Source organism: Phaenicophaeus curvirostris, chromosome 18 (genome assembly GCF_032191515.1).
Source record: "Phaenicophaeus curvirostris isolate KB17595 chromosome 18, BPBGC_Pcur_1.0, whole genome shotgun sequence".
Lineage (NCBI taxonomy): Eukaryota > Metazoa > Chordata > Aves > Cuculiformes > Cuculidae > Phaenicophaeus > Phaenicophaeus curvirostris.
The window spans coordinates 4,168,137-4,191,370 of record NC_091409.1 but is presented as its reverse complement, the minus strand read 5'-3'; the positions used below and the strand labels follow the sequence as shown (position 1 = coordinate 4,191,370).

General features: G+C 39.4%; 1 protein-coding gene across 3 annotated transcripts; it reads left to right on the top strand.

The window, feature by feature from the left end:
- The first annotated feature begins 149 nt into the window (after positions 1 to 149).
- On the top strand, positions 150 to 20,735 carry LOC138728513 (serine/threonine-protein phosphatase 4 regulatory subunit 1-like). 3 transcript variants are annotated; one of them, XM_069871928.1, is made up of 20 exons: positions 150 to 275; positions 374 to 418; positions 4,319 to 4,451; positions 4,781 to 4,887; positions 5,503 to 5,645; positions 6,160 to 6,306; positions 8,255 to 8,362; positions 9,503 to 9,568; positions 10,019 to 10,177; positions 10,679 to 10,872; positions 11,226 to 11,653; positions 11,854 to 12,083; positions 13,125 to 13,217; positions 13,739 to 13,924; positions 14,194 to 14,355; positions 14,894 to 14,994; positions 16,103 to 16,223; positions 16,623 to 16,757; positions 17,481 to 17,622; positions 18,545 to 20,735. In XM_069871928.1, the coding sequence occupies exons 1-20, from the start codon at positions 269 to 271 to the stop codon at positions 18,697 to 18,699; spliced, it is 2,862 nt and encodes a 953-aa protein (XP_069728029.1). In that variant the 5' UTR covers positions 150 to 268; the 3' UTR covers positions 18,700 to 20,735. The 3 variants fall into 3 exon arrangements, with proteins under 3 accessions (XP_069728029.1, XP_069728030.1, XP_069728031.1); XM_069871929.1 differs by lacking the exon at positions 374 to 418 and having other exon boundaries at positions 152 to 275; XM_069871930.1 differs by lacking the exons at positions 150 to 275; positions 374 to 418; positions 4,319 to 4,451 and having other exon boundaries at positions 4,781 to 4,895.
- Positions 20,736 to 23,234: the final 2,499 nt, after the last annotated feature.

Below are 23,234 nucleotides of genomic sequence, written 5' to 3'. Positions count from 1 at the left end.
CGCGCGCGCGCGCGCCCCCTCCTCCCTCCCCCCGCCCCGCGGTCACTAGGTAGCCGCGCCCCTCGCGCGCGCCGCCATCTTGGGTGGGGTCACATGACCGCCCCCCCCCACACACCCCGCCGCTCCTTCCCCCGGCGGAGGCCGCTGAGCGGGGGCCTCGCCCCGTCCCGGCCGCCGCTGCGCCTTAAACCCGCGGCCTTCGGGCTGGGCCGTGGGTAGGAAGCACCGGCGGCTCCTCCCTGTGTTCCCTCTCCGCCTTTATTCCAAGATGGCTGGTGAGTGAGGCGGGCGGGGGGCGCCTCCACCTCCTTCTTCACCCCGCGGCCGCTCTGAAACCAACGCCCCGGTGTCTCTCTTCTGTTTTTGTTTGTAGGGATCCCTTTGTATTTTGTGGATTTGCAGGATGACTTAGATGATTGTGAGTAACTGTTTTTTGTTTTTCCTCTCCCTGCCCGGGCCCTCCCCGCTCGTTCCCCCCGGGCCCGTGTGCTGCCCCCTTCTCTCTCTGCGCTGCTGCTCCGCGTGGGGCTAAGGGAGGATTTTGAGGCAGCTTGAAGGCTCACGGGGTGCTCGGACTCGGCAGTTCAGAGCGTGCCTCACAGGGTCCTTGAGGCTTAGAACCGAGCTTGGCGCCGTGGCAGCTGCACCGAGAGCAGCGGGGCGAGGGGGGGTCTCTGCCCCTCTGCATTCGTGAGACCCCGCCTGGAGCCCTGTGTCCGCTTCTGGAATCCCCAATATAAGGATATGGAGCTGTTGAAGCGGGTCTAGAGGAGGTTATGGAGTTGATGTCAGGGCTGGAGTCCCTCTGCTGTGAAGACAGGTTGAGAGAGTTGGGCTTGCTCAGCCTGGAGAAGCAGCTTAGAGCAGTTTCCAGTATTGAAAGGAGCTACAGGAAAGCTGAGGAGGGGATTTTACGAGGGCATGGAGTGATAGGACGGGGGGGAATGGCTTTAAACTGTAAGGGGGAAGGTAAAGATTGAGTATTAGGAAGAAGTTCTTCACGATGAGAGTTGTGAAGCAGTGGCATAGATTGCCCTGAGAAGTCGTGGCTGCCTCATCCCTGGAGGTGTTCAAGGCCAGGTTGCATGGGGCTTGGAGCAGCCTGGTCCGGTGGGAGGTGTCCCTGCCCGTAGCAGGGGGACACAGACTGGAGGAGCCCCCGGGTGTAGAGGCAGTGAGGTTGATACTGCGGCCGCCGCCTGTTTGCTGTTCCCACATCCCGGAATGAATGGACCGGTGCCCATGTCCTGTGAGTGGCTCGCAGTGGGGGGTGAGTTTGAGGGAGGTCTTGGAGTGGGCAGCCTGGAGATGAAGAGCTCTCAGCTGGTTTGGCTGGAGCTGGTTCGAAGGTCTTTGATGGTAAGGTGAGCTTGTGTCGCTATAGGAAGCAGTTGTGTATGTGGGGTGGTTTCAGTGGCACTTCGGATGCTGGGTTGGCCTCTGTATTAAGAAAATAAAAACTAAGGCTTGAATTTGCTTCCTCTGGGAAGACTATTTGTTTTCCACAAGACCATTATTGTTTACTAGTATTTGAAAATGCGTAACAGATGGATTCATCCTCAATTATTATGAATGAGCTAATTTAGGAAGAAGGTGGTCTTTGGGAACATCAGAGGAAATGTTAGAACACAAGTGAGATACTCTTTGGAAAGATGTACAGGGACATGGCCTTAGTGATAAGCAGGTCGTTCTGTGACATTTTGTGAGTTGCTATTCCTAAGTGGTGTTGATCTCAGTCTTTGAGGGTTTTGCTAGTAGGTAGCAGAAAAAAGATGTGTTGTTTGTATTTTGATTAAGTTTTAGAAAGAAAAGTTTGGGATCGTTTGTGATGTGTAAATGATGAGAATGTGTATGGATGAATACTTGGAGTGGTTGATATTTGTATTTTTGTGTATTTGAAAATACGTTTAATCCTTCTCATCATACAGATTAATTGTAACTCGGTCGTAATGAATTTCAAACTATAGTTAAAAAGTATACCTCAATACAGTTATCTATTTGAAAAGCTGGAACTATAAAAAAAGTAATGTCTGGAATGTAGTACTTGAAATACATTTTTTTTTAATAAAAAGGGATTTAAAACTTTGACACTAAGGATTTACTTAAAAAGAGGTTTTAAAGGTGATTGCTTGCTGTAGTAAGTAAATGTAAGAAGTCATCACATTAGATGACAAAAACGTTGCATGTGTTGAACAGCGTTCCAGTGAGAAGGAAGCTTGCTGATACTTTCCATGTGCTTATGCAAGACTGTTTTGAAAGAGCGTTTTGCAGTCAGTCTTCCTCGAGAATCATTGCACTCCGCACTAGTATTTCCTGGTTTGTATTGGCTGAAGTCAGCAGTGATACTAGCTAATGATGTTGAATTCCATAATTAAATCCTGTGACCCTGCAGGTGTTCCTTGTAGACTCTAAGCAGCTTTGGAGTCTGGGTCAAACTAAAGCATGGTTAACTCCAGTTCACCTGTAAATACTGTCAACATTTACTTTGGTTTAGAGGTGGACAGATCTCAAGCTTGCTTGCTCAACATCGTTAGAGGAAAAAACACTGAATGCTTGATTCATCCAGGAAAGAACCTTGGATAAGTTAAGAAATAATAGTTCATTATTTTTGTGTAGTTTACTTTGTAGTACTCTGGTATGTTCTGAAATTTTTAAGTACTTATCTTATGGGAAAAAAAATTAAAATACCTGAGAGAAGACAAAATAGATTTTGCCACGGCTATTCATTACGAGTCTGTGGAAAAAATCTCAGGTATTTAACTCTCTTGATCCTGAGCATAGGTAGTTTGCTCTGTTCTCCTCCTGGTTCTAGAAGAACTTCTGTGTGCTTAGCTAATTTAAATGAATAACAGAACTCCTCCAAGTAGTAGCATTAAGCTTGTTCATCAGGTTTACAAATTTAGTCCCAGACAGTATTCTAGTAAAACTTAGAATGAAAGTTTACTTCAGTGCCATTTGAATTGGTAGGAATTCTGAAATAACTTGAAGAGAACTGTTAAGAGTCTTCATTTTTAAATGATTTTAGTTCAAGAACAGGTGGGCAGTAGATAAAGTTAATGGCAAGTATATTGATTTTTAATATTTTTAAGCCCTAGTGAATCTTTCTTTGTGTAACAGGTGGCTTTACCTCGAAAATTAGCCGCTGAAAGTGTCTTATCTGTGTGGATCTGGTGCAGGGGCTGGAGAACAGGCCTCATGAGGAACGGCTGAGAGAGCTGGGGGTGTTTAGCCTTGAGAAGAGGAGGCTGAGGGGAGACCTCATTGCTCTCTACAACTACCTGAGAGGAGGGTGTTGGCCTCTTCTCCCAAGTGGCAGGGGACAGGAGGACAAGAGGTAATGGCCTCAAGCTCCGCCAGGGGAGGTTTAGGCTGAACATTAGGAAAAAACTTTTCACAGAAAGGGTCATTGGGCACTGGCAGAGGCTGCCCAGGGAGGTGGTTGAGTCACCTTCCCCAGAGGTGTTTAAGGGACGGGTGGATGAGGTGCTGAGGGACATGGTTTAGTGTTTGATAGGAATGGTTGGACTCGATGATCTAGTGGGTCTCTTCCAACCTGGTGATTCTATGATTCTATGATATGTATGTATAATAATTGCATAGATAGAGGGATGGTCAGAGGTGGGTTTGGGTATGGAGTTTGTTGCAACCTCAGAAAGGAAACCTGCAATCCCACTTATGCGATGTAACTTCCTGTGAGCTTGCAGGGATATTGTGGGGTTTGGTTTTGGTTGTTTTTTTTTGTTTTGGGAGCTGCCACGTAATGGATGCTGCATCTTTGGGTGCTGTGCTCAGTGGGAAAGCCAGTCCTAGAGCACGTGGGCAGATCAATTGCAGATATATTTGTGCAATGTAAATCGTATGTGCTTGTGTAGATAAATGTTTTGAACCTGACAGGACTTAAAAATATTTAAAGAGCAGGCACTAGAAATAAGAGTGACCAGTTGAGTGGAGATAAGAGTGTCGGTACAATATGTGGTCATTATAAAAAGCCATGAATGATTAGCAGATGTTTCATGTGACTGGGGTTAGTCCACTCATATTGTGAAGTAAAATGTGTTAAAAGCCAGGGATTTTGTGGCAGTTGAAATAATTAAATTTCAAAACTTGACTTTACAGATCTGTATGCAAGTGCTGCTCTTTATTTCATTAGGAACAACTTAAGATGTTTTTGTAAGCCATGTCCAGTGGTCTACAGATACTTTTCCTTTGAAGAGTAGTTGTAAAAATAATTATTTGTCATGGTATTTTATAGTGTAACATCTCTTGCTGACTCTTGGATATTTTTATTTTTTTTTGGCAACTGTTCTTGTCTTTCAAGTTGGGTTTGAAGATTATGGACCAGACTGTGATAGCATGAGGATAACGGCATTCTTGGATATTCCTGGACAGGATAATTTAAGTCCACTAGCTCGTCTAGAAAAATATGCCTTCAGTGATAACATATTTAACAGGTAAGGGTACAACAGCTACACTTGATGCTATCAGTCAGTTTATCATTGTAGATGTTAAGGTGTTGTAACTTCTTTTGTCATTCTCCTAAGTGCATGCCTAATACTATTCTGTTTGAGTAACTTACATATAACATTTCCATAAAAAGAGGGTTTCATTCTTGGTCATCTGAATAAGATTTCTCAGCTCCATCTTTGTTGTGTTGGGATGTGGAGAAGCTGTGTAACATTTGGATCTAAACTTTAAAAGAAGAACTTGATATGTTTTAAGGTGCCTGTTTACCCATGTCCTTGGCAGGATGGTAAGGGAATTAGTGTTTTTCATTCTGCAGGCAAATTATTGCCAGAGGTCTTCTGGATGTCTTTCGAGATTTCAGTAATAATGAAGAAGACTTCCTGACAGTGATGGAAATGGTGGTCAGACTCTCTGAAGATGCAGGTTTGAAGGTTTTGTTGTTTTGTGTTGTTGAGCTTGTTATTTTTTTATAAAAATGTTTATAAATTATTTTACATAAACTGCAATATAGAAGGCAATAAATTTTGATTTTGAGAAGGCAATAAGTGAACTAAAGAAACAAAAACACTGGGAAGCCATCTCTGTCAGTGATCTGTCAGCAATATCTGTCAGTTTTTCTCTGGTTTTTGACTATTTTGTATGATAGATGTTTAAATGAAAGCCTGTTCCTTAGCATGAGGCTCAAAGTAATATTTTCAAGAAGTTCATTACATATGAATTTGTGGCCTATGTGTCATGGAACAGTTGCACACTTTAATACTTCATGTGCATATGTTGATGATGGTTGGATTTTCTAGCTAGCGGTCTCGTTTTATCTGATTTGGGAACTGATCCCAGATCTCTGAACTGTGGTGATGTTTGTGAGGCTGTTCTATTTTATTCAGCTTTGCTTTAAGAACAGGCAATCTCAGTGGTGATATTTCTTGTATATTGAGTCCTTTCATTTTCCTCTGTTGCCAAACATTAAACAAAAATGCTACTTTAAGGTACTTGAACTTAATTTCATATTTACTGATGTAGTTTTGACTTTATTACTAGAACCAACTGTACGTACAGAGCTGATGGAACAAATACCTCCTATTGCCATTTTTCTGCAAGAAAGTCGACCAAAATTCCCAACAGCATTTGTTGAATACCTTATGCCCATAGTAGTGAGATACCTCACAGATGTTAACAATCAGGTAGGAAAAACAGACCACATGAGTTGAATCATTGGGAAATTCTATGTGGCTCAGTAAATTTAAGGCATGAGGAAACCATAATAGGAAACTCCATGTTGGTTGATACCTGGCATTTATGTAGTTCTTTGTTTATTGATTTCAGTATGCTTTTCTAGGGAGGTCTGAATATATATATTATTTAAATACTATCTTTAGCAGGTAATGAGAAACTTGCAGGATTTGTATAGTGGTGTATTGACACAGTATTGTTACAGGAGTCGTGACTTAGAAGTCATCTTCTGCTTCAGCTTTTGGCTTTTCCTCAGAATTTGATGAAAAGGCATCTAATGATTACATTAAACTTAAGTATTTATTATTAATATTTTATGTTGTTAAAATGAGTGATTTTTCCTGTTTTGTGTGTTTTGGTTTTTTAACTGGCACCTGGGTATTCATTGAAAATACAGCTTTTGGGGTTCGTGTATCAGTAAATGTTGTTTTTAGTGATGTAGTTTTTGTTTGTTCATATTAATAGGTTAGAAAGGCAGGTCAAGAAGCACTGCTTATACTGCTGGAACAAGGTCTTATTGCTCAGAGTGACATTGAGAATAAGGTGTGTCCAATTCTGTTGGACCTATCTGCTCCTGACAGTGATGATGAATACAAGGTGGAAGCTGTCAATGTAAGTATATTTGGAATAAAACTTATTTTTTCTTCTTCAGTTGCTTTTGTTCTTTATCTTTTAGCAGTGCTACTCTAAAGCTCTTGCAGAATGTAACAACTCTGGGGGAGATTTTCATGAGCATAAACCCCATAAAATAAAATTTATACTTGCATTTTCAGTGTCCCGAGAGCTTTACATTAATCACTGAAATTAAACTTTATACTGTTACTATTTCAATTTCTTTTGTTCCTTCTCTGTTTGTGAGTCGCTCTGTTGTGGATCAAGAAATGACTGTTGTGATGCGGTAGAAGTTAAGCTCTTAAGCCTTGAATCTGTAGGTTTTAGTCATGTCTAGTGTTGAGCACTGTTGAAGCGAGGCAAATTCTCAAATAATTTGGACAGAGTCAGGACTTGATGCACCATAAAAAATTATTTAACCTTGTGTTCTTCTAGAATACAGTTAATCTTGAGTGCTGTTGTAACGAGTAGAATTTATTTGTGCCTTTGTCTAAGTGTAGAGGTACTTCAGGTAGGTTTTCTTTAGGTCCTATAACTTTAGTGTGATGAACTGGTCTGGGATTCTACATTAATGAAGTTCTTAAGGAATCTTAAGGTAATGCTTCTCGGGGATTGACCAATACAGTACAGTTATTGATAACAAGAAAGTTATCGTATACTTAAAAATGTAAAGCTTCAGGTTGGTCTTCAAACTCAGTTGAAAGGGGCTTTTTCCTACAGGTGGTTATGTATTGAGTGCTGCAATTGATATTTGCAAGAACAACCACTTGTTTTCATTTATAATTGTAATTAAGATGAGGTCCAGGAAGAGTGCTGACATTAAAATAAGCAATCAAGCCTTTTTTGTTTATTCATTAACTTATTAACCATTTTTTTACTTCAGGATGCTAAATGCTTGTCAAAATAGTAGCCAAACAACTTCAAAATGCAGTTAGTTCTTGGCAGTCTTGTTCGAATTCCTGTTAAGATTATGATCCTCAACAGCTTCTTTACATTTGCTCTACTAGGTTTTACAGCAATGCTGTAAAACTGTGAAGGATGACCTGATCTTGATTCTTGAGCATCTTGGGGAAAAAAAAACCCAAACATTCTCTGTTCACTTTCAAGAAATTAGTTGACTCCACAGAAAAGCACTGGTGTGTGATTACATTTCAGTATGGATATCTGACACTTGAGCTGTAAAATAGTTCTATCAGCTAGATTTTCCTCTTCCTTACTTGGGAGTTGAGTGTTGCTTAAGCAATTTTCCAAGGTGACATCTGAGCACCAGATGCCTTTAGGAGTCAATTTGTAGGAAGGTCTTGGAATGGTGTTTTCCTTACTTGTTACTTAGCATTCTGTTGCAAAGGCAAACATTTTCAGCAATGAAGCTTTTTTTTGTGGAGATGGAAAGCTCGAATAGTTTTGGAAACACAGAAATACGAGTCCTGTTAATGTGACAACACTTAGACAAGTGTTAAAATCCTGCTGCTGTGGGCAGAACAGTTGTGTAGAAAGGTGCATAGGAACTCCTTCATTTTTACTGTTGCGAATGTAAGAATTACAGCAACTCATCCCATAAAGTGGGAGCTGAAAGGAAGTGCACAACTCAAAGCACCTGATTTTCACAGCAGGAACATGATTTGTAGTGATAGTTGAATTGGCAGTTCCTCAGGAAGGTAAATGAGCATGTTAGTAATGTTCTTTATACTCAATGCTAACTGCTAAAATTTGATGATGATACCTGTGAAGTGTGCATTAGCTCACATAAATAGCTAGCTTGTCTTGCTCCTTTTTCTCCACTGTCATTTGTTTCACATGAAACAGGTGTTTGAAAATAGGAATAATATATAGCAATTAAACCTATTTGGTAGTTGCTCTTGGAAGTAATTTTTAGCAGTATTTGGCTGTGCTTAAGAGCATTGTATAATTTCCTTTTTCTTACGCATATTCCCTTCTTGATTTTTAGATAATCTGTAAAATGGCTTCTATGTTGAGTAGAACAACAGTTGAGCACATGCTGCTTCCTCGTTTTTGTGAACTGTGCAGTGATGGAAAGTTGTTTCAAGTTCGAAAGGTGGGTGTGTTTTCAACCCTAAGCCACTTAAAAATGAATTTGTATGTTACTGTTCACGTGCCTTCATGAGTAATTTGTCATAGCTTTGACTGATGAACTTTGAAAGACTCGGAGTGCAGTATTCATTTACTGACATGGTTATAGTTTCTGTTGCTCAGTAAAGAGATGGGTAACAATGGTGAATAGCTTTGTAGCAGTCAAATTGATCTTGCATACTTAGTAGCCGTGCACAACAGCTTTTTTAAGCCACTGTGCTTGGTTATAGGATGAAAACAAGTTACCTGGTCTCCGCTGTCTTATTTCAAAATGAGAAATTCAAAAGATATTTGAGATGCCCTTCCTTTAAAAAAAAAAAAAAAAAAGAGAAAATAGGGTACTATTGAAAGGAGAAATCTCCAAAATGTAAGGTTTGTTTTAATTCATGGTCAAGTATGAAAGGAAAGAAGCCTTAAAATATTTGAGTAGATTTAAGGGTTGTGCAGAGCTTCAGCTTGGTCCTTAATATAAGCTGCACTCATTGGAATTTGAGTTGTGTTATTGCCTTCCACTTAAGTATACAGAATGAATAAATTGTATGTTAATACAGTTCTATCTTCATTGATTTCAGATTTTTTTAATATCTTTTTCCAATGTGAGGGAGTGTCCCTCTTGCTTTAATTATAGCATTTGTAATGTACTGTGAATGACATTAACCTGAGACCTTGATTAAACTTTGCTTCAGCAAAGTCCTTAAGCCAGTCTTGGCCATAGCAAAGATAGTTCTGTCAGGACAGCTAAGTCCTGACCCTCGGATCATGTTTTGGTCTACTTCGGTTTTGACAGCTGCTGTGCAAAGTAGGTTAGACTTTCAAGTAGGCTTATTGTCCCTTTTAGTGATTAATGAAGTTGATGATGCTCTTCATGCAGAAATCTCTATTATTAATGCTATTGATTACAAAGGCATGTGGCTTATGGAGGCTTGCTCTAATGAGTCCCTTTTGGGGATGCGTTAATATTACAGGATGCAGTTATATGGTTGAAATTTGCATAGTCAAATGTGCAGTTATGTGGGGTAAATAATGCATAGTGAAGCTGCTAATAAAACCAATGCACTTGGAAGAGCCAGAATATTGTTCACCATTTTTTTTTTTTAATTCTTAGATTTGTGCAGCTAATTTTGGTGACATTTGTAATGCAGTTGGGCAAGAAGCCACAGAAAGACTGCTGGTATGTAAAGAGCAAAATCGAGTTACAGGACTTGTATTTCTTATTTCAAAATGCTTAATAATGAGTACTGTTATCTTGTCTGTAAATTAATCGCTTTTATAAATGTAATTGACAGCATATATATAAAAATATATACCCATGCTTTAGAATTACTGACAGTAATCAGTCAAATTATAATTTCAGAAAAAAACAGGCCATTAAAAATTCTTCCTATTCTTTCCTAATGCCTATAGTTATACATAAAATTCTAATGAAGTGAGTGGGAGACAGTTTTTCCAATTTCTTAAACTAATACATATTTTTATGGCCTGTCCCTGTTCCACTGTTCTTCGCTTATTTTATTCTCTTGAGTTATAATTGCCTCTAGTTTCCAAACAAATATCTTGGTCGTGAGTTGCTGCAGTCTTTGTTTACTCTTTAACGAGTCTTGGTTTTGCTTATTTTTGGCAGATTCCCAAGTTCTTTGAACTCTGTTCTGATAGTGTGTGGGGAATGAGAAAAGCTTGTGCTGAATGCTTTATGGCAGTGTCTTACACCACGTCCCCAGAAGTTCGCAGAAGCGAACTATCCCCACTGTTTATCAGTCTTATTAGTGACACTTGCAGATGGGTAAGTAACTCAGTAATTAATGCATAGTCACAGGCAGATCATGCACAAATAATGGTAAGGCGGAAGTGTGCTTTAAAAGTTCTCAAAACTGAATTCGCTGAGATTAGTCCACTCTACTAAAAGTTAATATCCTCTAATAAGGAAGTATCTTATTTTTCCTATCTTTTTTTTTCTACTTAAAAAAACCTGTTGACAGAAAGTGTAAATGCTCTTCTGAGAATAGGTTGCTTGTGTTGAGAGCATTCCTTGAAGTAAAAATTTCAAGGATGTCACTGTCTAACTCCTAAAAAAATTCTCTTACTCTGATTGTAGATATGTGCTTACTAATCTAACATCCTTTGCTTAGGTGTCACTTGATAATTGGTTATATTTGGTATTAAATGAAGATGTTGCTGCAAGAATCAGTTGGTTCTTAGTAAAAAATGGAACCAAGTTATTGTTTTTCAGCATTAACTCTGTAGAAGTTGCATGAATCCTGACTGTCTTTATATACTATCACAGGTTCGTCAGGCTGCTTTTCAGTCCCTTGGCCCATTTATTTCTACCTTTGCAAACCCTTCAAGTGCTGGTCTTTACATTCGAGAAGATGGGACACTGAGTATCCGACCATCAGCACAAGATGTGAATTCCAACTCCTGTCAGCCAAGCAACAGTATAACTTTAATGTCCTCCAATACAAATACTACATCATCCAGGTAAAATCATGGGAAGGATGTGGGGCAATTGAAGGGAGGGAAGAAGATAATTCTTCTACTTGCTCTTCGGGGCTAAATATCTCAACTTGATAGTTCCAGAAAATGTATGGAGAGTGAGCTCACACATGTCTATTTGAGTGTAGCCACATTGTTGAAAAAATCACTTTGATGGCTGCAGGGGGGCTGAAGGGAAAACTGGTGAAGTGGAGCATCATGGGAAATTCTGTCTTTCTACAGTGAAAATAAGGTTCTGTAGTCGATGTTGCCTTTTATGAAGTATTTCACTGAAAGCTCTAAAATACTCTGTAACAATGCTTTTATTTGGATAACTCTGTGTGTGTATCTGTTACCAGTTCAGAACAGCCAATGGAAATCAAGCTGGAATCCTCAACTGAAGAGACTTCAGCTGAAGTCAGTACCAAGCACTCTGAGAACCTAAACAAAGATGCACGGGAAGAAAGTTCAGGTTTTTGCACTAACTCTGAAGATGTATCTCGATTGCCTCAGGGTGACGGAGTCACTGCTGGTGTCACAGAAGTCACTAAGGACAATAGTTTTCCTGGAATGAACTCAAGGCTACAGTCAGAGGATGTGTTTAATACTTTTCTATACTGGCGCCCTCCTCTGCCTGATATAAGTCAGGATCTGGAGTTACTTCAGTTCAAGACTGAAAAGCACAAAGATAGCTGCTCTGTGCCTTGTAATAACTGTGTTGCTAGTAGTGAAATAAAAAGAGTTCTAGAAAGCTTACAGGAGCACATGGATGATCCAGATGTTCAAGGTGAGACTCTTAACGGTAATATGTTTTCTCTGAGCAGATTTTCTCTTAGCCTTTACAAACTCATTGACTTCTAATTGATGTTTTGCTTATATACCATTTCTGTGCACAAGACTGGGCATCTTATCTTTTCAGGTTAAGTACAAGTTTAATGCTTCTGAGTGCAGAAGGGAGACTAAATAATTGTCTTTTACTTCATACAGCTCAGGTCCAAGTGTTGTCTGCGGCTCTTAGAGCTGCTCAGTTTGATTCCGTGGGTGACTGTGAGACCAAAAAACCAGAAGAAGGCAGGGGCAAACTTAAGAAAATTATTTTGGATGAAATGCCTGTTTCATGTGCTACCTGCAGCCAGATGGAGGAAGACACTCTTTCATCCCTTGCCTGCCAGGATAACATCAGTGACCAGTCCACCACTACTAAACTGAAAAGCACAGTAAGTATGCGTGGTGCTCCATGTCTGAAATGAATTCTTGCCAGCTGAAGTGCCGTGCGTGTTTATGTAGTCCTTGGTATAATTGACCCACTTCTGATCTAAAGCGTTTGAACATTACTATACTAACTATTGTATGCTACATATTTTAATTAAACATGAAAAGTAAAAGCTACTAAGAGCTATTATTTGTTTGCACACAAATTAGCTAAGAGTTAAAGTTTTGCAGTCCTCTTGGGTTTTTCGTTTGTTTTTTTTTTTTCTGATGAAACGCACCAATTATGGTTTCGCCTCTTCCTGTAATCAATCTAAAATTAGTCTTATCTCTAGACAGGAGGATGAATCAGGTGGTGACACATACACAGTTCCTTGTTACTATTTCTTGATTATAATGTACAAATGAGAGTAAAAAAAATTGTTGGCACAGTGTTAAATGTTGCTGGCAATAACTGTGGAATCTAAAGCAAAACTCTCCTTCTTTATCAGAAAAAGTTGCACATAGAACCTGCATGGACAAAAATGGAAAATGCTGTGTGAGCTTTTGAACTTTTGTCTTTGGTCTTTTAAACCTTTCTATTACTTTGATTGTGAATTGGTACATGCTTCATAATGTGATAGGCTTGGGACCTTCAAGCAATCTGTTCTAAAATAAGGAAAATTTTATCGTGGTATTGACTGACTTGGAGCAACTGCTAAGCTGTCTTGTTTAATATAATTTAAATTCATGCCAAGGGCAAAAACTATTTAAGAGTATAGCAAAAAAAAGTAACCACCTGGAATCTCTGAATGCTGTTTATTGCACTAAATTAGATTGCTTTTTTTAGTAGTAAACCTAACTACTGTTCCCTTTGCTGCTTCAGTCTTAATAGTGTTTGCCTTAGCGCACAACTCTGTCTTTTTATACTTGTATGAATGCACTGAATAAGGCTTTGTCCGTGCAAGGCTATTCTGTATCTGAATTGTGTTCTTCAGTGTGGTGCTTTGAAATACCTCAAACAGCAGCAAGTCTAATTCATTTCACTAGCTAGTATGTCCTTTTTGCAGGCCTCGGAGGAACAACACAGAGAAACCAGTGTATTTTTAAAGAAGGAGCAAGAAAATGATCCACCGTTTGAAGATAACAAACCAAAATTACAGGTGATTTAAAATAGCACCCAACTGCTGTAGTAGAGTAGTGGATACATTTCATCTTACCTTTATCACAGTGACAGCTTCTGCAGTTGGTCAGTTGCAGAATGAGAAGAAATGCTCTGGGCATTTGAGGAGAACCCTGTCTTAAACTGGAGAGCTAAAAAGTTCTCTTGCCTTTTAGGGCACCTTAGAGGTGATCTGTGCAACCAAGGGCAGACACTGACTATGTTGTTTTGTCACTGGATTTACTGTTTGTCTTCAGCAAAGAAGAAATTCTCAGTTTGGCTTGAAGCCACATTTTTATAAAGTATTAACTACTATTCATCGCTGATTGCTCTGTCCTACTGAAAGGACAAATAACTGTAGGGGTTGTTTACACTTTAAAGTTAGCCCACAAAAGGGGCATCGTGCCACTGTTTGTGTTTTGCTGCCAGCTGGTTGGTAGCCAGAGAATACTGTAGCACAAGAAGTTTGTTTTCTTTCTGATCTTAAAATGTGTGTGACTGATGTACTGTCTGTCTCTGCAGGATATCATACCCCAACCTTTGTTAGACCAGTACTTGTCGATGACTGACCCAGCACGAGCTCAGACTGTTGATACAGAAATAGCCAAACACTGTGCCTATAGTCTTCCTGGGGTGGCCTTAACGCTGGGCAGGCAGAACTGGCACTGCCTGAAAGATACATATGAGACGCTGGCCTCAGATGTACAGGTAAAGAAAAAAACAAAGTGTTTTAATAATTAATCAGAATTGTGAATAATTCTTTTGTTCCATTTGTTGCACTGAAGTTATAATGATTAAACATGTGCTAAACTACAAAATTCAAGATTTAAATTAGACTTCATAAATATAATTAAGATTTTCTGCTATGAGAAAATGAGCCCTGTTTCTTATGTGCTTGGTCCTCACACAGGTGTAGTTCAAAAGCTTCTGTTTCAATTACGGTTCCTAACCTGGGTTGCTTCTTAAACTGTTTGCAGTGGAAGGTACGTCGGACGCTGGCTTTCTCCATACATGAACTAGCAGTTATTCTGGGGGATCAGCTAACAGCTGCTGATCTGGTGCCAATTTTCAATGGATTCTTGAAAGATCTGGATGAAGTGCGTATTGGTGTCCTTAAACATCTGTATGACTTCCTGAAGGTAAGAAAGTGTCATTTAATTTCTCAAGATAATTTTTTTTCCTGACGCCATTATATTAAGAGTTTTTTTTTAGAGAAGTGCCGGTATCAAAATCTAATGATGCCATCTCATGTGTCTGTTGCTCTTTTTTTAAGGTCTCTCTCTTCTCTGATTTCCCAACAAAATATCAAAATTGATACCCTTTGTAAACATGGTTGTAAATGCTCCTAGCTGTTGTAGAGGAATGTTAGTATTTTGTGCAGTCCAGCTGGCAAGTTTGGCCATTAGCAATTTGTATGCGGGGCTGGGAAAGAAAGAAGAGATCCTGGTGGGCTGCTGTGTGACAAACACAAAACTTTAGTTTTGGGTTGCTTGGTCTTAGGCCCAGAGATGTCAATTCTGCGTGTCTAGGCGTTCAGCTGACTGTGCACAATATTTAGTGAGCATCTTGTTAATAATCCCTTGCTTTTGAGCTGGAAAATGCACACGGATGTGAATAGAGGAATACACCAGAGAACTGCAAGTGTTGAATTTTATGCTAGTAATGTTTTTCCTTTAGTTACTTCATGCAGACAAAAGGCGAGAGTATCTTTACCAACTTCAAGAATTTGTGGTGACTGATAACAGCAGGAACTGGAGGTTTCGTTACGAGCTGGCAGAGTATGTAATTTTTGTTAACTTCTGATCTTAATCTACATTACTATCTTGGAAACAGATGATTACATTCAGAAGCTAGCACACCCTAATTGGGAGCTAAAAGATAACCATTCTTTATTAAGAAACTGAATGTAAAAGCCATTGGCAGTTGGGGTTCCTTATGGGGGTTTGGGGTGGAGATTTTGATGAGTTTTGTACTTAAATTTCTGATTATACTAAAACCTGGTTTGCTTGCAGCTTATGAAATCTGCCAATCTGATAGTGAGGTTTCAGACTTTATTCACTTCCAGGTTGCCTTGTAAAAATCAGTGAAATGGATGTACTCAGTCATTTTTCAAATGAGTTAAAAAATAAAAACAGTTCTTGAATTAGTTTTTATTTGGTATTTCCTTATGACTGGGTGTGTAATGGAGATAGAAAAAGAATTGTGGGACTTTACTTGACAAGCCTTGTTGATATCTGAAGCATCCAAAGAATGTTTGCAGGCATAGTTTGCAACTAAGATTTGACCTTCCTGTTTATCTCATCACTTTGTTTGGGCTATTGAGGATTTACCCTCCCGTTGTATTTTGGCACAAGCTGCATCTCTCTAGCACAGGATGTACAGGAGTTCCCTGACACCTAGTGGAGAGCTGTTGTGTTAGTGGTTGGCTTGTGTGCGGCAGCTGGTCATGCACAGGCAGTGGTGTGGCTGGAAGGAGTTTGGTGCAGTACCAAGACACAAACTGTTTTCTGCAATGTAGATTTCTACACTGAAGTAAATCTTTCATTTTTACTTTGCAAGAATCTACAAGAGATTGGTCTGAAATTGCAAAGAAACTTTTCTATGTACTACTGTTTGTAGCTTTTGTTACTGTTCGGAGTAATGTTGGTTCATTGGTGCATCTAGTTTAGATAAAAGTTCCTCTTGGACTCCTTGATGGATTAAGTTGTGTACATCTCGAATGTGCATGCATCTTTAAAGTAGAGAAAAACAAACTGTTCACGTGCTTTGTAATAAGCATGATACATTTGAGGCTCCAAATGGTCCTTCCCTACATTTAAATGATGGTATAATTGGAGCATGTTAGTGTTGCACTTCCTAGAGTTAATCTCTTTCTTTGTGTTTCAGGCAGCTGATCCTGATACTGGAACTCTACAACCCCAATGATGTCTATGACTACTTAAGACATATTGCATTGACTCTCTGCTCCGATAAAGTTTCAGAAGTTCGGTGGATCTCCTTCAAGCTGGTAGGGGATTTAGTTCACTTCCTGCTAGGGGAGGAGGAAAAAGAGCATTGGGAGGAATAACTGAAATTACTGTGATTTCTTTCAGACAAGCAGAGTGCATACAGGCGTGTTTTGATAAATATGGAAAAAAATGTGATGAACTTTATAACACATTTTGAGTTGTCAGACTTGCACAGTTACTAAAATCTCCCTCTTTTGGTTCTTGTGAATAAGTGCGTTTTCAACTGGATGAAAACCAGGATACAGAAAACTTGGGAGACCTTTCCCCAGTTCTGGGAGAGGAAAAAACGTTACTCTGTAGGGTTCAAATGAAATGATGCCCTTAACCGTCTAAGGGCTAGATGTAAAGTTTTATTTCTTCTTTTTTTCCCTTCTGTTTCCCCTTCCTTTGTTTCACAGGTTGTAGCAATATTACAGAAGTTCTATGGAAACAATGCAAGTGCACTGGGATTAAATTTCATTAATGAACTTGTAGTGCGATTTCGTCACTGCTCCAAGTGGGTTGGAAGACAAGCTTTTGCCTTCATTTGTCAGGTTGGAATGTGCTCTCTCTGTTTCTATGTGCATATTTAATTTGGAGCCAGTTTGATGCTTCCCAGCAATATGGATAGAAGTGAAATTTGGGCTCCAGAATTGTTGTCATTCTTTGAGTTCTGTGCATTGAGAAAAGACAGTGGCTGAGTTGGTCTGGTCTCAGTAGCAGCATGTGGCTATCCAGTCTTGAAGTTGTGGTCCTTGTTTTGTTCTGTGACTCCAGCTGAAATAGGTGATCCTTCTGCTTTCCAGTATCCCAGTAGGAGTCAAGTGTTGAGTCCTAAACAGAGATGCATTTCATAATGCTTTAACATGCTGGGATAAAGGTTCACAAGACCTCTTCAAACCACAAGTGGTGGGTGCCAGATGCCACTATCTATTTCCATCTTTATTTCCATTTACCTATCTCCCTCCAAACCAAAAATGCTTGCCTCACTGGTGAAGAGGATCAAGGGTTGAATGTTGAAAGGCGAAAGGATGATGACAGGCAAGAGAGTTGAAACTCTGCTTTTGTTGGGTCATCTTCAGGTGACTTCAGAATGGCAAGGCGTGTTTTCATAGCAGTATTTCAAAGGTTGTACTTACTTCACCAATATGGGGTGTTCTTCAGAGTTAAAAAGTGTCTTTTTTTTTTTTTAATAGGCCAAATTAAAGGCAGGATGGAAAGGAGTGGCAAGTGGTATATCTTTAACGTAAAACTTATGTTCTGTGTTTATCCTGTAGGCCGTAGTAGAAGAAGAATGTATGCCTGTGGACCAGTTTGTTGAACACTTGCTCCCTAGTCTTTTAAGTCTTGCTTCAGATCCTGTGCCAAACGTGAGGGTTCTACTTGCCAAGGCCCTGAGGCAGACGTTGCTGGAGAAAGGTCTGGTCATTACTTTCCTTTGAAAGAATGAAGGTCTCCTGAATGCTGTCTTTCCCCTGCCTGTGCAGGTCTCTCTAAATTAGCTCAACTTGTACAAGGCTCTTTGGTTCTTTTTATACCAAAACCAGAGCTGTACACTGTAGTTTGGTATACTGCATTTAAATTCAGATTTAGAAATGGGTATTGCAATGTTTTTCCTGTCTGTGAGGATTTGATCTTCTTCCCTGAAAGATCCTGCGCTGGGGCGCTGCCGTGAGCTGCCGCTCGAGGGCAGCAGGCTCTCAGCAATGAGATGTTCTGCTGCCTGTGGGTTTGGCATTTCTGCTCTGTATGGCACAACAGTTTTGCTTGAACATCCCATTACTTTGTATTTTAAACCTTTATGTTAACGAAGTAATTGTCTTTGGGTTCATTCAGGTGAAGTGTTGCACCTTTTCCTGGAATGGTTTGCTTTGTCGTTTGAGTCTTAGGCTGACAGTTACACCAGGAAATAACGTAGTTTTCTGTGCTGCTGCAGTTTGCTGTATTGCAATTCCTTAAAAACAATACAGTCAGCCGATCTCTGGTTATTTGAAGGAAGATGTGCAGGAATCTCCTCTTTTGTCTTTTTCAGAATAAAGTATAGTGAATGTTTTGTAAAACAGTGTATAGTGGTAGCTTCCTGAGCTTGCTTTTACTTGTTGATGTGTTTCTGCTTAGGGCTTAGCAAAAAGAGTTTATTTTAGGAATACCTAAGTAACTAATAAGATGAGTTAGAGACCGCATATTTCTTTCTCTGTTGGCTTCCTTAGCTTGCTGTAGTTTCTCTTAGGAGCCTGTAAGCTGGATGAGCTGCCCCAGATGTTTTGACTTTGCTCTACTTGTGCCCTAGGGTTTATTCCTTTGGCTTTGATTAAAATTGCCTTTTTTCCCCTTTTTCTAGCTTACTTTAAAAGTGTTGGCAATCCTCATCTGGAAGCTGCAGAACAGACCATTCTAGCCCTGCAGTCTGACAGAGATCAAGATGTCTCTTTCTTTGCCACCATAAAACTAAAACAGGGTAACATGGACAGTACAACCATTGAACAACAAAACTGATGTGTTCTTCTGCAGTAAACACTGAACATCAAAATGGTTCACAGTTAGTATGAATAATGTGGACAAGTAAGGGTTTTCTTACCTACTTGAGCTGGAAAGTGTCTGTTGAAAAATGTTATGGTCTTCATTTCATGATGTCCTTTATCTGCAGCTGTGTATCTGATAAGGATGAGTAATTCCTTCTCTTTTTCTCTTTGTAAATGTGGGTGATAACTCTGCTCTCGCCTGCATTCAAGTATTGTGTGTACAGTCTTAGAGTTACTTAGTGTTTCAGTCTAATTGGAATTGATGTTTCAGTTTGTAACAGAACATTTCCACTAGTAGAGCAGTCTGCTATAAGCATAAAATGGTTTCTAAACCTTAAAACTTTATTATAGCAAACTTACACGAAGATATTCTTTCCTCGCTTTTATTGTAGTTTTTGAATTGTTTCCAGTATTACATTTTAACTGAAAACAGTGTATATATGTGAATAGTTTTAACAAAAGACAATTAAGAACTTAATTCTGCATTAGTGGAAAATGCTCAAAAATTACTTCATTTTATAAATTTATTCCTCTGTTAGAGTTGAGGCATGGCTCATTTTTACTTAGTAAAACGTGATATTTTTCACACCACAGAGCTCAAGATTTTTTGGGTATTGTTGCTTTTCTATTAATTTGTTATTTGTGAGCTAGACTCTTACAGGTGTTAGTGCCTCTGCTTTTTACTGCTGGCTCATACTCTCTTGTAGAGAGTGAATTTCCCAAATGGAAAATAAACTGTACTGCCCTAGCAATGTTCCCTTCATTTCAGGGAATCAGTTCCTGTAACAGGTGCTGTATCTGTAGAAGGGCATTACCAAAACTTACAGGCTTAAGTTTGTTTTACCTATGCTTTGTTTAAAAACACTTTTTAACCATATCCCAAACAATCTGCTACTTTGTTGCTAAGAAATGAAGGAACTCTAAATTCTGGAAAACCCCAAATAACAGATGTTTTGGGTACAGGCAGAGATGCAGTTTGGTGTGCAACTTCTGTTGATTGTGTGGTTAGGTTTGGGGCAGACAACAAATGAAAGTTACAGAGATACTGAAGCTTAAGTTGGGCATTTTCTGTGTATTTAATCGGGTTTTTTGGAAGAAAGAAAGAATATACAGGTCAAACATGGTTCTGTTAATAAAATTGGAGAGCTTCTGATAAGTTTGAGAAATGGAAGGTAAACGTGTTTTGGTGGATCCTGTCCTCTGTGTGTCAAATCTGCAGATAACGTGGCGCCTGGAAAACAAGCTGTCTCTGTTTTGGATTGTGGTTTGGAACTTTCTCCTGTTCAAAAACTAATGCTTAAATAGTAAAGAAATGGTTTCATGTAATAAGTTACTTCCTCTGTACACAACAATTTGTCGTAAATAGACCTGTGTAAATATTTCCTCCTATTTCACTGCTCTACTAGTAAGTAGCTCACATGAATGAAGGTATTTATAGAAATTAAGTGTTTCTTTTCTTGTTTTGTTTTAAATCTGGCCTCTCCACAGTAGAGCGAGTAGGTTCCTCAGCCTGGTTCTGTATTTTTGGAAGGCTTGGTTTTTGTATAAGTTTAAAAAGTCTTGTATTATATGTACAGTATTTGTAACTATTTGCTTTCTTGTGAGATCACAAAATGCGTTTTGGAAGTTGCGGGCAGACACATAGCACTGCTGTTACAGCTCACAGCGTGAACTCTGTAACCTCTGCAACATTCTACATTAATTTTGTACAAATTTTTTTTATAATTTAAAACAAATGCTTCTTCAGTACAGACTTTTTATGATTGCAATTTCTTAACAAAGAGACCTCTCAAGTTAATTTTTTCTAGTTCTAATATCTTTTTCTAATGCTGGCATTATACTGGTATTTTGTAATGGTTCAGATTTTCTAAGGCCTTTCCGACAAGGTTTTACTTCTGGTTTTTTTTTTATCAGTTCATTAAATTTCTCAGCACCGAACAAATTTTGTGTATATGTAAGTATGTTTGAAATGTACTGTATATAAATTAAATACTTTGAACATTAGTGTAACCCAGGTTTGTTTGTCAGATAATCTTAAATAGTTACCTTTATTGCAATAATCCCCTGGAAAACACAAGCTTCTGTTTGTTTTAGCATGTTTGGTTAGTGTTCACTAAGAGTTTTTGATTAGAATACACGTAAGCAGTAAGCCACCAGCTATAGAAGTTCACTAAAAGGCTAGGCCAAGTTCTTTGGTTTTAACAGTATTTTGGTACCTCTCTGGCTCCAGTAATCATGGCTGTTTTAGATGATACAATTTCAGTTGTGTTTAAAACTCTTGATAAAACTCTCCAGTTGCATGCACTAATGGGGGACATCGTAGTTTTTGAGTGGATTTTTTTTTTTAGACAATATACAGGTCTTTAAAACAGATTTACCCTCAACAATGTTTGTCTTTTGTTTTAGTTTTAAACTAGAAGTGACTCCAGCATGACTAAAGACTGCACTTCACATCTTGTACTAGACATTTGTATGCAACGTGGAGTGAAGCAGTGTGCTCACGTACAGTTCTCTGGGTTGTTTAAATTATACACAAATTCATCTTTAAAAAGCAGATGGAGCCAAGTTAAGTAGTTGTTCCACTTTCACAGCAGCAGCAAGAATATCACTTCTAAACATTTCTATCTAAGGAACAGGAGAATGACTTAGTGGGTGCAATATTGCCTGGATGCCATAGGAAACGGACAAGCACTTGTAATCCAAGGAGTGTTTGTCATGTTGCTTAGAACTGGACTCGTTGGAGTCTTGTGTGTGATGCACACTTGGCATGGGTCAGGATGCTGCCCTAGTGGCGGCTGCGCAGTACGTAGCGGTGTTCAGAATCAGACTGTGGGGACACTCTGGAAGTGTCACTTGTATGTCAGAGTATAGAGAATCTATGTAAGTTTGTATTTATCTCAATAAATCCTCTGACTGTTTTATAATCCAACTTGTGGTAATGGACTTTGTCACGTGGGATGTGAGTGCATTCTTTGGTTAATGAGCCACCTTCCCAGCATCACTGTCATCCCCCAAACCAGGGTAAGTATGGAATTCATTATATTGTCTGTGTTTTTTCTTAGTTATCTTAAAACATCGTTGGAAGATTGAGTTTATCAGTTCTTGGGTGTTTTGGTGAGGCTGAGTGACTTGTTTTATGACGAGAATTTGAGGCAAAAACGTTGTTTCAGAGTCCATCCTCCTCTGGCCACAGTGACTCCAGAGTAAGAATGGGACTTGATACATGGCAGTACTGAAATCAAGAGTCGGAAGACATTTCCTGATTCACTCACTTTATCTTGTGCTAGCCGACAGATTACCTTGAGCTTGCAATCATTTTGTGTCTCATTAGTAAGAAAGCTTTGATTTGAATAGGACAAATTGTTTCTGTGGTGTATTGATAAGAGGATATGCTGCTTGCTTGATTTAGGACCGATGCGTTGTCTCAGCAGAAGCACAAGGTACTCCAGCTGATTTGTACTGTAAACCTCCAGGCCTGAACAGGTGTGGTCATGAAATATCCTTTGGCACCTCTCGTAAAGAACCATTATCTCCATCGCCCTGGCCAAATTCCAGGCTGGCTAATCACGTTTTGTTCCTCTGCGTTTCCCCAGCCAGTGTGAGCAGATACTGCAGGGTTCTTCACTTCCTTTCATCATTAACTGTTGTCATGTTGCAGTTCACCGACAAGCAGCTGTTCTGCCTCGTGCCACAAATGGCTTGCATTTTACTATTGGGCAAATTAGGATTTTTGTCTTGTTTCCCATCATGTTTTGTTCTTTGTGTGTTAAAGTTTCTTTCTCGGGTGTAGTGCAGGAACCAGAAGGATGTGCCATGAAGACAAATGAAAGGTGCATTGGCATAAGAGCCCTACAGAAAGCTTGTTGGCACTGATTTCCAAATGAAAAAACTTCTTTTCAGGACTTAACTATATAGCTGTTCTAATAATGTGTTTCCGCTATGAGATGAGAAAACCATGGTGCACTGTGGAAGACGTAGCCCGACACAAAAATGGTTTCTCAGGAAGAACAGCAGCATGAGGCAACTGAAGATTGTTCCTCAGAGGCCTCTTGGCAACACTTTAGAACTAATGTGTTTGGCTTTATTACCAAAAAAAAAAAGCTCCTTCTGGAAAAGGATGGGGTACAGGACTGTTTCCTGTGGCAGCTTAGGTTTGAGTTGTCTGCTGCAATTAAGGCCCAAAGTCTCGCCTGCCTCCTATGGAACTTGGGCTTATGTGGCCCACGCCATCTGTCCCCTTCCCCAAAAACTCCAGCCACTGGCTGGTTTCCAACACATTTAAGAGAAGGACAAGGTCTGCAAAAAGAAAAGTATTCGGCACTCTAAGGTAGACTTGCTGTGCTTCCTGAGTGTAAGGACTTTCTGTGTTGGAGACATTCGTGTTGCAAGACAAGGTTTCTCATGTTTTCCATCCCTCTTTGAGTCCCAGTTACTTATTGCTACTTTATTATCTACAAATGCACTAGTTCTGTGGCTCTGGTGTTTGGGCTTTTTTATTGTTTTGCAGCT